General features: G+C 39.1%; 1 protein-coding gene across 4 annotated transcripts in view; it reads right to left on the bottom strand.

The window, feature by feature from the left end:
• VGLL4 (vestigial like family member 4) overlaps window positions 1-14,604 on the bottom strand; it is a 154,355-nt gene that overhangs the window by 74,029 nt on the left and 65,722 nt on the right. The window contains exon 1 of one of the 4 annotated variants that reach the window (XM_029917418.1): window positions 5,072-5,589. The exons of the other annotated variants lie outside the window; for them this stretch is intronic. Within the exon in view, the coding sequence (XP_029773278.1) occupies window positions 5,072-5,153 (82 nt within the window). The 5' untranslated portion in view covers window positions 5,154-5,589. Of the gene's footprint in view, window positions 1-5,071; window positions 5,590-14,604 lie in introns of those variants that run through there. 4 annotated transcript variants of the gene reach the window in all.

The following is a 14,604-nucleotide window of genomic DNA, read 5'->3' as shown; positions in this document are numbered from 1 at the left end:
GGCATATAGGGGTTGGATGATATAGGAGTTCACTTAAAAAATGCAAGAGGCAGAGGGACTATTTTGTAGGGCAAACTGATGTGGCTAAACAAGCTAGAAAATACTTCCAATGAGCTCAATATGCAACACAGAGATACCACTAAATATAAACAGTCACTAAATAAATGCTCAGATAAGGAGATAAAATAGATCTAGCCAGAAACAATCCCTGGTAAGACGGGTTTCATATGTTTGTATACACGCAGAAGTGCTAAGTCTGGATCCAATTTCTTCAGACAAAACCAAGTTTTCTGCAACAGCCTCATAATGGAGCAGAACAAGGCAATACTGAGAGCTTTTGAATCTTCTCACATGCTGAGGGGGATTTTTTTTTTTTTGGTATCTTATGGCATGTTTCAAAAAATCTTTACAGCAACAAATCCAAACACCCCAGGAATAGAACCCCATGCAGACAATAGGGAAGGGAAGGAGGAAGGAAGGAAGGAAGGAAGAGAAATCTGCCTTCCAAAACAAAGCCATGTGTAGGCTCCAAGAGATAAACAGCCAACTAAAATAATCTTCCAGAGGAGAGGAGAGAAACAAGGGTGGAGAGCTGGGAGGAAGGAGGCTTTAATCACACCTTCCCTCCACAAACTGTAATTTGAAGAAATAAAAACTGGCCAGGTCTCTTGCAGGAGCTCTCTTGGGCTCACCTGGGCATGTTTTACTAATCAAGCTCCCCTCAGCCTCCCCCTGCACTGTCTTCCCCTTCGTTCTCCTCTCCTCTGCCCTCCTCCCCTCTCCCAGTCCCTCTTTCTCGCCCACTCTCTCCCTCTCTCCTGACGCTCTCCTGCAAATAAAATGCTAAAGTAAAACGAATTTCCACAGCAAAATAGTTGCAGATGTTCTACTTCGGAATACACCCCTGGATCAGAGCTGGTCACTTGATATGCAGGGCTGGGAAACAGAGGGGAGTTTAAATGGCTCTGCTCTGTGGCCTTTTCACCTCGACAGTACCCAACGCTCTAAGTTTTCCTGATGCCTCTGAACTCATTAGACAAAGAACACGAAGCTGCTGCTCGTTACACGGGCAGAAAACAAAAGAAATCCCTCACCCCACCTTGCTACTATCCCTGGCAGACTCTCAGGCCACAAATCGTGTGTGCATTTTCCTTTCGATTCCAGAGAATTAACTTAAGTGCAGCCTGTGATGAAATAAGTGATAATTATGTTCTAAAACAATGAACAGTGCAAAACCTGAGGAACTCAGAATACTCTTAAGTTTTCTGGTGATTGTAATATACAGTTTATTCTTACTTTCTCCCAATATAAATCGCACTATTAAATTAAAAGGGGAGAATTCTTCTACCAAATTACACACTAATGGCTCTTAACCCATAATTAAAGTATCACTAACAGCAGCTTAAAGCCAGGGCCAACCATGAGCACATTTATTAGGACCTATGTTTTCAGCACCACGTAATTATGTAAATATAAGCATCAGCCATCTTGAGAAAAATCAATGGTCTAACCAGTTCCCTGCTCCCTTGGGAAAAGACTCTTCGTAAAGCCGCATATTACACAGGGCCTCCTGCTCTGCACAGTCAGAAAAAATGTAAGCAAACCTAAGTACCAGAGCAGAAGGAGCACACATTCCAACAAGGCTGGTCCCCCAGGGTTCTCGTGACTCTCTTGAACATCACAACAGCCTGGGAACCTAGACCAGCAACTGGCTTCAGAGCAGTGAGGACTCCGGGACAGGCTGACTGTGTGTTGTAATCCAAGGTCCACACCTGTGCTGGGAGCTGTGAGGGCCCCCCAGGACCAGGCACAGTCCTGTTACAGAGGAGCTATTAATTAAGAAGGCAAGATGTAAAATAATTTTGGAGGCAGGAATGCTGTAGATAAATCAGTGACTAATCAAAACAACCGAATCCTCACCACAACTCATTTCTTCTACACACTTTCTAAATACACTTGAATGGACAACTTACCTCTCTGGGCCTCAGTTTCCTCAGCCCCCCCCACCAAAAAAAAAAAAAAAAAGTTCAAATGTCTAAGATCTAAGGCCCTGTACGGCGCTGCAATTATTGGATACTTAGAGAATACAAGATTTTCAAAATGAAGTGCTACATTATACAGTAGTGACTATGCTGCCATTGGAAAGATTTCATGGATTTTTTTTTGAGTCAGCCACTTCCTAGGAGCCAAATCAGGCACCAAGCCCGGACCCAGGGTACAGTAGTCACCAAGAGGAAGTGCCTACCTTCATGAGGCTTTCCTGTCTACCAGTGGGGTATTCTCAGGAGTTCAAGGGAGGAAATGAAGGCTGAGCTTGGCCTATGACCTTTTCATGGAGATAGAGGCAAAACTGGGGTTTGAGTGGGTATAAACTGAACATTCAATAGGGCCACAAGTTAACTGTTAACTGTTGAGGGCTGTGCTAACAAACTATAAAGTGAAGAGACGCATCAAGGCAAGCAGAGTTCTGCTGATTTGCTCAGTACCAATGAAGGTAATTGGTTTCCAGAAATTAGCCAAACCGAGCCTCTTTCTGTCCTTTGCCAATCTTCTCCTTCTCCTACAAGTGGGCCCCACCCCCAACCTATTTGTGGTTAATTTCTTCCTTTATTTTCTTTCTCAATTATGCTTACAGACTACTACGGTGAAAGTCAGGTGCCAGAGAGCAGTCACCAAGCAGAGGCCATATTTGAGCCATTTAGAGTCTGCTCCCCATGTGGGGTTTTTACAAAGGCCTTGCATGCTACAAGATAATTGGCTAAAAAAGATCTAGTTGTGGAAACACTGCCACAGAGGCTGAAGACAGACAGTGCAGACACATGGTTTATTTAGCAGCTGCGCCGAGTATAATAATCTGGGATAATTAACCTAGAGAATAAGAATAACCATCAACATCTTGAAACCTCAGAAAATTAAACTGTCCCTTACTCTTAAGAGATGTAAAACTTGCCTGTGCCCTAAGTGAAATCAAATGCTGCGTACCAACTGTACATTCCATTTTCCAAATAACTTCCCTGGAATGCTGGTGAGCTGCTATGTGTAATACGAACATTTCCAAAGTACTGGATTAAAAAAAAAAAAAAAAGTAGTGATTCCTACTTTTCTTACCAAAAAAAACCCCAAAAAACAAAAAACAAATCTCATCTGAAATTTATGTCTATCTTCAAAAACAGCCTTTTGAGTTCAGAGCAGATGTGTGCAGTGTTTATACTAAGAAAACCACTAGGGCATAAACTACCCACTATAAACACTACTCAAATTTTGCTGTGCTTTTCTTCATTCCTGTATATTTATTTTGGTGTTAAAATAATGTTAACTTTTGTAGTAAGGAAAATAGCAGCAGATGTGTAAACCAAACAGACTATAGCAAATCATCCTACATATCTATTCAACTTTCAAAATCCAAGTTTCTTCCTCCCAAATAAAGAGGGAGGTTGCAAGTCAACGACTTTTGAGTATTATTACACCCTACAGAACATCAAATCAACCTGGACAAGTTTTCCATAAGCTTTTCCTCACTACCCCCAACTGGAGATATAAAAAACTAATGTGGTATCAATTTCCTCGCAATCCCTATGTTCCTCTCTTAGGCTGATCATTACATTTTGTTTTGAAAATATCGTATTACTCAACGACAAAGACAAGCCAACAGATATTGCCTTAGAAGTTTTGATTTCCTGTTCACTGAAAAAAAAGAAAAGCTTAAAAAACTACAGTATGTGAATTTCACAAGCAACAAGCCCAGTCTGCCTTTTAAATGAGTGATTTCAGAAACAAGAGTATACTCAAAGCAGCAGATTCAAAGAAAGCAATTTGCCAAAAATCTCCTTAATGGAACAAGCAGGAGTTTAAAAACATATACCTTTAAAAAAATTAATTATGAGATATTTATCCACAGAGTTAAAAAAAAAAAAAAAACCAGTATGAATGAGATTTTCTTTTCCTTGAAGGAGAAAGGGTTAGTTTTCAACTGATTAGAAAACAGGCCTGAACTTTTTATATGAAAAATACAAGTTTCTTCAATGTTTTTTTTTTCTTTTTCATTCAGTTCACTGTTAAAAGAAAACATAGAAACTACAGTCCTGAATCAGAAAGGAGAGGTCTCCTCCTCGATTTGTATGTGGTTACAACAAAAACACTCCTCCTGCTGAGCTGAATTCCCCCGGAGATGCCTCTCAGCCACTCAAACCCAGGCCATTACCATTTTTTCAACTCGCACGTAGATAATGTTCCAACAGATTAAGAAATCACTTTTTTCTCTTCTTCCTACTAACAGAGACTGCTTGAAACACAACAAGCCAGAGGGGGAAACACCTCATGGTTTAGCAGGAGGTGATAAACACTAAGAATTCAGAGTAGGTCTCTTTCTTTCTTTCAATTTAGCTTTCTGGTGCGTTGTGCAATCCCTTCCACAAGGGACTGGTGTGTGGAGGGAACATCCTTCAATGTCAGAACTCTCTCAGCATTGTACAGGAAATGGGAAATCAGACAAAGAGCCAGTCTGTGCTTTGTGCCCTTCCAGTGCCCTTCCAGTCCCCTAAACTGAATAGAAAAATTCTTCATTTTTGGGACAATCGCTCCCCAAAACAAAAACTCACTGTAACTCTCTGTTCCCCTCTCCATGAAAATCCAAAGCACTGACTGCAACACAGCATACTGTCGACGGTGTAGGTTTAAAGTAAGTATCGAAGCAGGGAAAAGAAAGAAAAAAAACCCAGCATGTTTTTTACTTGGTCCTAGAAGTTCTGTCCTCTAACGCGAACACCAACAGAAATTTAAAAAATAATCATATAATCAAGAGTTAAAAATTTAAAGAGTTAATATGTTGCAAGCAAAAAGCAAACTTTTAAAGTTTATATTTCACGCCTTCCCTCCCCACTGTAACTCCGAAGGCTAAGACCGGCAACAACAAACTTTGTATTAAAAACAGTACATAATAGACACTCGCCTTTCAAAGCACCCTGAAATCCTAAGAACTAGAACAAAATACACAGAAAGCATTCAGAACCCTCAAGGAGGAGTGGCCTTGACAAAAGCAATGGAAGAGCAATTTCTAGAACAGAACCTCTACCTTCGTAGCACAGAATGCCGATATTGTTGTTCATCTTGTCCAAGTACTGGTAGTTCAACAGGTCCATCGTCATAAATAGCATTTATTGGGCTAGCACAGAAAACCAGCTCTTTGCTTTCGCCCCAAAAGAGTACGTTTCAAAAATCAGTTATTGCCGAGTAGCTCCTGGCTTTCTCTTAAACTTCACAGAGACGGGGGAGGCCCAGCCTCAGATGATCAAAACAACGTATGTAAAAGCTTAAAAAAAAAAAAAAAAAAGAAGAAGAAATAAAAAAGAACACACGCACACAAAAAAAAATCAAACTCGCATCAACAAAACCCTCCAAGGGTTTCTTTGTAGATGGTGTATGTTTTGTATCCTCAATCAAGCACTTCGAAAGCGTTTCAGAAGTCTCTACGCATCTTTCTTCGAAATAAAAAAGGAGTGAAGACGAAAACCACGAAGCGCATTTCCTAGGACAAAGCAGCGCTCGCCTTCCTCACAGCCCGCTGCAAGTTAACTGCGCTGACATGCTGGCTATGCCTGGTATGACTCGTATGTAAACGAGCTTCCTCTTCCCAGCGGGAGGGAGCACGGAGCATGCTCACTGAATCCCTGGAGCTCTTCAAATGTCAGGGATATTTTCTGCACAAGATCAGTCTCTAAATGTATTAAGTGTTTGAAAGAAAGAGAAAGAGGAGGTGGCGAATGTGCACAGAGGGCCCCGTGCAGAGCTGCTCTTGACCGGAAGCAGCCCTGGAGCTGCACGACCCGTAGGAGGAGAAAGAAAACCCAGGAAGTTTCTTTCTCAGGAGCTGAGTAAAAAGTAAAAAATCCATCATGGACGCAAACGTCCATGGAATTTAACTCTGCTGTAGCTTCCTGCTGGGATTCGGAAACCCACAGTGCTTCTGCTGTAGGACATACACCACCCGTATTATAAGGTTCCTTTTTTCTTTCTGTTAAAACTTGTTTTACAGTGCCCATTTATACTTTGTCTATTTCAAATGTTGATGTTAATGTTACATAGAACTTCTCTCATAATCCTCATAACAACCCACATGAACAGGGCAGGGATGGTATCATCTTTTTAAAGCAGAAGAAACTGAGGCTCAGAGGGATTAAATGACTGGCCCCAAATAGTTCATAGAACTTTTAGGGTATTTTTTTTTCTCCTAGTAACTTTCCAAAAAAAACAAGGAGGGAAAGAGACAGAAAAAAAGAAATGGCCGGGGAGCAAGTGAGATTGCTATATCCAAAACCAAATGCCTACTTGAAATGATGGGGTGTGGGGGAGAATAAAATTATTTTTATTTTGCACATATGAAAGCTGTTTCATTTGTATATTAGTGGCTAGGAGCAAGCTGCTCTGCTGTTCCTTACTGGAAGGACTAGGGCCTTAAACTTAGCATATCTCCAATATCTGGCACAAGTAGGTACCTAAAAGCTATTTACTGAATGAGTAAATCACTGAATGTTCAGAGCCTCTGGCACATGAAGAGCACACTAGCAAATAAAGGAGAAAAAATAGTTTTATCTTTGCAGGCTGTAGCTAGCTTTTGGCACCACAAAGAGAATAATAATTCACCAAAGGAAGTGTTTGTGTATTGGTATTATTATATGCTGTTTGGAGACTTAGAAAATACCAAGGCGCGTGTCATACTGTAGACCAAGACCTGAAATTTTAATGCTCAAATAAGAGTTTAATAAATAATTTCAAGGGCTTATATGTTAAAAACCCAGCAACAGTTGCACTTTGGATAATAGGCATGCACACAACAAGTTGTTCTAATCAAATCTTATTAGTAGATTAATACAACACCTAATACTACTGCCATCACTGGATAGCAGGAGGTGAAGCCAACAACAGAAAAATCAAGCTTTAATATATAAGGTATTTATTAACACTAGGTTACATACTCTAGAGACTGAGTAAGCTATATTGAAAAGATTATGTACACCGTCAATTAGAATTTAAAATAATGGTGTTTGGCAAGGAGGGTCAGAAAAAACCTCTTAGGGCATCTACTATCCACAGATTACTGCATTTCAAACAGTCTTAATATCTTTAAGCATCAGATTAAATTCAAATGATAGTGTTAGAGCACAACCACTGTGCTGTTCTCTGACATAAGGTCTCAATCAAAAAACATGATGAGTCATTAGCATGTCCCCTATGGGAGAAAGTTGGCTACATATTAGAATTAACGTGGACTTTGAAAAAAAATCCTAGTGCTGAGGTGGCATCCGAAATTAATCTGAGACGGTGGAACCAGGGTCAGTCTCCTTTTTCAAGAGTCCCAGGTGATTCTAACATGCAGCCAAGGTTGAAAAACCACTACTTTTATCTAAGAGGGAACAAAAAAAATCCCCCCCCCCTTAAGATACCTCATTATATACACTTCTTTTGAGAAGAAGGTTTTCTCTTTTTAAAATAGAGTGGTTTAGGGGCTCCTGGGTGGCTCAAGTGTGTTAAGCATCTGACTCTTGGTTTCGGCTCTGGTCATGATCTCGTGATTCGTGAGTTCAAGCCCCGCATTCTGCTCGGCACTGACAGTGCAGAGCCTGCTGGGGATTCTCTCTCTCCCTCTCTCTTCCCCTCCCCCACTCGTGCCATCTCTCTCTCCAAAATAAATAAATAAGCTTAAAATAAAATATAGTGGTTTAACCAAATTCAAACAATATAGTTGTAAAGACAGGAGTACTTGGTAACTTCCCCTACCTGACTCTGTGTCACTTACAATGGGATGGTTAGCCTCTGAGTGGCAACATCTGTGAGGACACTCCCATAAGTGTACCTTGACTTGTATTTAGAATGATTGGTGGCAAAATTCCCACCACCCAGCCACATTTCGCACTCATCTGGGAAGCTAGCGTGGGGCTACTCACGAGCGGTCTGCGGAGGGGCTCAAGAACTGGCTGCTACTATCCATAAGAGATAAATACAGAAATGGAGAGTGAACACTTCCAAACTTTTATAGCAGTTTGACAGAGTAATTTTATGGCTCTTAAATCTTAATTTTTAAAAATGAGGGCTGCGGCACCTGGCTCATTTAGTAGATAGAGCATGCAACTCCTGATCTTGGGGCTGTAAAATTCAAACCCCACATTGGATACAGAGATTATTTTTTTAAAAGCTAAAAAATAATAAAAAACTTTTAGATAAGGGTTTATTTTTTTCGTGTTTCTAGTTACTGAGTTTCATTACATTTTACAAAGTATCAATAAAGCCTGGCAGGAAAAAAACAAGCAACAAAAGCCCAGGCTTTCCTCCCTGACGGTGTGAGAAGCCCTGTGCGGCGGCTGGCTGCTTACCCCCGCGAGGCGCACAGCGAGCCCTCCCCACGGCATCTGTAACCTCCTGCTTCAAGCGCACTGAATCATCTACTTTAAAAAACCACACTGTTTCACTTCTCGGTGCACATGTCCTCTCTTTGTCAAAGACTTTCCCCGTCTACCCAGCAAACACACCCATTTGTCCCTCAAGACTTGGCACACGCCCCAGGGCGCCTGGGTGGCTCAGCTGGTCCAGCGTCTGACTTCAGCTCAGGTCACGGTCTTGCAGTTCATGGGTTCGAGCCCCGCATTGGGCTCTGTGCTAACAAATAGCTCAGAGCCTGGAGCCTACTTCAGATTCTGTGTCTCCTTTTCTCCCCTCCTCCCCTGCTTATGCTCTGCCTCTCTGTGTCTCTCAAAAATAAATAAATGTTAAAAAAAAAAAAAAACCCTCAGCATATACCCTCTCGTCCCAGTGGGACCCCCCCTCCTTCCATGTCCTCACTCCCTGCTCCCCCTATCTCTTCCCAGGTATACACGTCTATCCTAACCATGTCTGGACTTAAAGAGCAAGGAATATGGCTTCTTGACTTCTTCAAGGTCTGTCATAAACCTGCCACATGGTAAACCATCAATGAAGACTTGTTGAATAAAATCAGTGAGATCACACAGTAGGCCTCATGGGAAGACTCTCCATCCAGCCCCCGGCCCCAGCACACACTGGATTACCTAACAAGGCTTCCCAACCTGGATCCTGTAGGTATGTGTGGAGGACCACAAGTTCTCACATTGGAGGAACCCTCATCTGGATTCTGAATGCACCTCAGCTTACAATCCAAGCAAACACAAGAAAATGTCAATGCTTCTCAAATTTGTTTGCAGACTAATAATATATTCATGATTGAAGTACCGACAGAATTGGTTTTAAGGCAACTAGAAAGATAGTTGTACATTTTATCCACAAAAATATCAGAGAGGAAGGTCTATCTAAAAACAAAAAAAAAACTATTGAGCTATCATATTTAAAATACAAAGCAAAGAACATTTTGAGGATGGACCTGGTACAGAATATATAGCAATATACATATAATGCAATAAAGTTTTTACTGAAAAACTTTAAAAACAGTTAAGAATATGTTCAGACTATCTCATTTGGAACAGGGAAACAATTTCTAAGCTTGAAAAATAATGCCTTAAATCAAAGAAATTACAGAGAAAGATATTGAAGAATTTGACCGAATATACAAAGTTAAGGTTTTTGTATGTTTGAAAACCACAAAACAAAGTAAAACAACAAAACAGGAGAATACATTTGTAATGTATTGTAGATGAAGGACACGTTTTGGGTATACAAAGAACATTTAAAAGTAGAAAGAAACAATACTTTTTAAATGAGCAAAGAACCAAAGACAGAAAGGAATAACCAATACATTTTTGAAAAACCATTAAATCTTATTAATAAATAACCATTTTTAAAAATTAAGTGATTTTGCATCTGCCAAATTAGTAACAACAAAAACAACTTTTCCATCTTATTTAATGCTGGCGAGGTGAGATGCTAGTAGAATTTGTGTTCAATGTTAGTGAAGTAGAAACAGATGAGGCCTTTCTACAAAGCAGTCCGGGACTCCTATCAAGCTATCTGTAGTGTTGACAAGGTTTGTATTCTCTTCCTTGCACTAGACTCTACTTCTAGAACTCTGTCTTCAGGAAATACTAAGACTTGATTTTAAAAAGTTACACAGAGATGCTTTCATCCATTTACTTATAATGCTGAAGACCTGAAAACCTACAAGTGCAAAGAGAATCTGTTAAAACGGCAGGATACTAATGAGAGAATATTAGGCAACTATAATTCCTTCAAAAAGAGAATGACATAAGGAAATGCTATACTACAGACTATATAACAGTACTACATATGTTAACTCAATACAATCAAAATAGGATATAAAAGCAGTATGCATTCTATACACCAATTTTGCTTCTATATTAATGAATATATACACATATATAGGGGAGAAGTATAGGATGTATTAAAGAGACTGCAAAGAGTATCAAAATAGCAGTGTCTATCTCTGAGTGGTGGGTATTTTTGACATTTTTCTATATTTCTAATTTACCTACAAAGAGCATATTTCCATATAGAATCAAGGTGAGGGTGAAGGAGGTTCCCCACTTATTAAAAAGTAGGTGGATAATGAAAAAATATGCCCTGGTAAGGCATAAATGGTAGATCATATGCATTTTTTAAACACCACAATACATCCTTTTAATTTAGATATAACAACTAAAGATGCCAAACATCAGACCTTTGTAAGACTCAAAGACATTTATGATGTTCATTCAAAGATGTCTTAAAGAAACTAAAAAGAGGGGCACCTGGGTGGCTCAGTCAGTTAAGCATCCGGCTTCAGCTCAGGTCATGATCTCATGGTTTGTGGGTTCAAGCCCTGCGTTGGGCTCTGTGCTGACAGCTCAGAGCCTGGAGCCTGCTTCAGATTCTGTGTCTCCCTCTCTCTCTGACCCTCCCCTGCTCGCACTGTCTCTCTCTCTCAAGAAACAAATTAAAAAAAATTTGTTTAATAAAAAAAAAAAACTAAAAAGAAACTCTCTGTACTGGGGCACCTGGGTGGCTCAGTCCATTGGGTATCTGACTTCAGCTCAGGTCATGCATGATCTCACCATTCATGACAGCTCAGAGCCTGGAGCCTGCTTCGGATTCTGTGTCTCCCTCTTTCTCTGCCCCTCCCCCCTCTCAAAAATAGATCAACAAGAAAAAAAAAACTTCCAGTTCTTTAAACTTTCTGATCATGTAGACATTATGCATATGCTTTCTGTCTTCTGTTGTCAGCTAATTATTTCATGTATTAATATCTATTCCCCAGACAGACCCTAAGCTTCTGGAGAGAAAGAAAACGGAGCTTCAGTTTTTGGTATAAAGCTCCCCATAGCATACAGTAAGTGCTCCATAAATGTTCACTATGGCAGCATCTCAGCATCTTTGTGGGAAAATGATGGCAAAATGGTGACACCAGCCCAGGCTGATTACTAGATTAAACTGGTCCAATTGCTAGAGAGTTGACTACCAGTTCAGAAAAGAACCACTAAAAGCTGGAAGATCAAATTCACGGTCCAGACACTGTTTTAAAAACAAAATGCTCTCTCATTAGAACGTATGCAGAGAAGGGAATTTTTTTTATTTGGATTTTTTAAGTTTTTATTTAAATTCCAGTTAGTTAACGTACAGAGTATTATTAATTCCAGGCGTATAAATTGTAATTCAACACTTTGATACAATGCCCAGTGCTCATCACAAATGCCCTCCTTAATCCCCATCACCTATTTAGCCCCTCCCCCACCCACCTCACCTCTAGTACCACCAATTTGTTCTCTATACATTTAAGAGTCTTGTTTCTTGGTTTGCCTCTCTCGCTTTTTTCCTCTACGATCATTTGTTTTGTTTCTTAAATTCCACATATGAGTGAAATACGGTATTTGTCTTTTCCTGACTGACTTATTTCACTTAGCATAATATTCTCTAGCTCCATCCATGTTGTTCCAATGGCAGGATTTCATGTTCTTTTATGGCTGAGTAATATTCCATTGTGTACATATACCACATCATCTATCCATTCATCCATTGATGGACACTTAGACTGCTTCCATATTTTGACTATTGCAGATAATGCTGCTATAAACATCAGGGTACATGTATGGAGAAGGGAATACTTTAATGTTAAGTCTAACAATAAATCTCTTCAAAGACACTGGGAAATATAAATAACCCTATTGAGCTATTTAGTTTCTCTAGAGGATTCAACTGTTCTCTTCTTCCCAGGATTCTAAGTTAGATACTTAGACTAATGTTTTTTATTTTAAAGTTTTCTCTTTACTGCTCATTTATTCTCTTTAAATCACTTTAGCCTGATATATGAATAATAATCAAAACAGACACCAAACCAAAGGAAGAAAGTAAGCTTGACTATACCTTGACCTCAAATATCAGTTGAACAGGAAGTTGGCAGTCTAAAAATATTCCAGAGCATCTCTAGAATCCACTGCCATTTATGAGTGCATTCCTCGACGTAACAGGAAGAGCGACAGTAACGAGGGTGACGCTTGCACAACACTTCCCCGGTCACACACTTTCCCTTGTTTATCTAATTACAGTAATTACTAAGACAAAGGTTATAAGAAGCAAAGCACAGAAGAGGGTTTAAATGAACCTAGACTGAGTCTCAAGAAAGAAGACTCAAGAAACCAAACTTCCTTTTCTGTTAAAAATTATTTAGAACAAAGTTCTGTGGCTCATTAAAGGTCTAGCCACAGCCCCAACTTCCCCAAGAACCCCATCATTTCACTGTATTTTAGATATACTGCACTTAATTATAAAACAAGGGAGAATTACAAGACAATTTATGTATCTCTCCCCCACCAGTTTATAAAAGGCTGCTTTGCACACAGTAGATCTTCAAGAACACAGCTGTCGAGCTGAAGAAGATACCAAAACAAAACAATTTTCAAATGCTTCAAGTATCCATGAGGTGAACCTACGTATCTATTAGGTTTCCTGTATCACTGCATTTTCTTTCAAGGAAAGAATTCTTAAATATACAATAAAATATTGCTTATTTCTCTAACTTGTAGTTGCTTACAGTGAAATGATGAAAAACAGTATTGTCAAATTTTTCACAGAAGCAAATACCATTAAGCTATATGTTTTGACGTCTATTGTTAATAAAATAGTGCCATTTCTAAGCTAAAACACTCTCAACTTTTTTTTTTTTTTTTAAGATTTTATTTTTTGGGCGCCTGGGTGGCTCAGTCGGTTAAGCGTCCAGCTTCGGCTCAGGTCATGATCTCACAGTTCGTGAGTTTAAGCCCCTCGTCAGGCTCCGTGCTGACAGCTAGCTCAGAGCCTGGAGCCTGCTTCAGATTCTGTATCTCCCTTTCTCTCTGACCCTCCTCCACTTGCACTGTCTCTGTCTCTCTCAAAAATAAATTAAAAACATTAAAAAAAAATTTTTTTAATTAAAAAAAAAAAGATTTTATTTTTAAGTAATCTCTATACCCAACATGGGGCTCAAACTCACAAACCCAAGATCATCGCATGTTCCACTGACTGAGAGAGCCATTCAGGGTCCCCAAAACACTTTCAACTTCAATTAAGTATTACTAGATTATTTTCTGTAATATGGTAGTATTTTAGCACAAATATATGTATAGTATTCTTAAAAAAAACTTAAAAATGGTTCTTCAAAGCAAAGATTTAAACTTTCAATACAACAGCACCCTCTAGGGGTGAATTTTAAAATGCAAAGACAATTTTGAGAAAGCAAACTGCAAAATTTAAGCCATTCTCATCTGATATACATTATATGTTAAACACAGTGAGCCTCCTCCTAACTATTTATAAGTCATACAATGAGTCTCCTATTTTATTTAAAAGTCACAGCAAATATCTTTTAACAAATAGTTGAACCGTCACTAAACTTTGCAAAAATTAAAATACAACAAAGCTAGTTCAATTGACCTCAAATGACAGGAAATCCGCTTTACTAACATGATTAAGATATAAATAGTATTTTAAAGTACTATTATATATACAGAAGTGTAATTGACATACTTTATTGGTTTCTGGTGTACCACATAGTGAATACACACACACACACACACACACACACACACACACATTGCCAAGTGATCGCCATGATAAATTTAGCTACTATCGTTGGACTGATGTCTTACATCAGTGCTGGGAGAAGGAATTCAATCAATTAGCATTTAAAGAAATCTCTTGTAAAATACAGTAACATTAGTTTCACAACTGGCACTATATATGCTTAACAACACAAATGTTTTCTTGTAAGATATTATAATTATTTTAGAGTTCTTCATTACTAAAAAAAACTTTGGTTCAGTAAATCCCATCCAAAGAACCTTCACAAATAATATTCTGACATTCACATTCTCACAAATTCTAATCACCCATAGATGTGTTCCTTCAAGGTTGGCTAGAACTGCTTTTCATGGTAAAAATCAGAGAGAAGAAATCCCATGGAGGAAAAGCCCCAAATATTTAATATCTGAAGGGCTAAGATCACTGATAGTCCCAATATGTGACCCAATCTTCAATTAACAGTTCAATCTGCCTTCCCAGTGCTTCAGTATGCAGCATTTTTCTACCTCCAAAATCACCCATTCAAACAGTTAGGATCCAGTGCAGAACAAAAATCCCACACGAGGCATTTTAAGAGAGAATTTTAATGCCTCCCTG

The sequence above is a fragment of the Suricata suricatta genome, chromosome 12, assembly GCF_006229205.1.
Source record: "Suricata suricatta isolate VVHF042 chromosome 12, meerkat_22Aug2017_6uvM2_HiC, whole genome shotgun sequence".
NCBI classification, from domain to species: domain Eukaryota; kingdom Metazoa; phylum Chordata; class Mammalia; order Carnivora; family Herpestidae; genus Suricata; species Suricata suricatta.
This window is presented reverse-complemented; position numbering and strand designations above follow the sequence as displayed.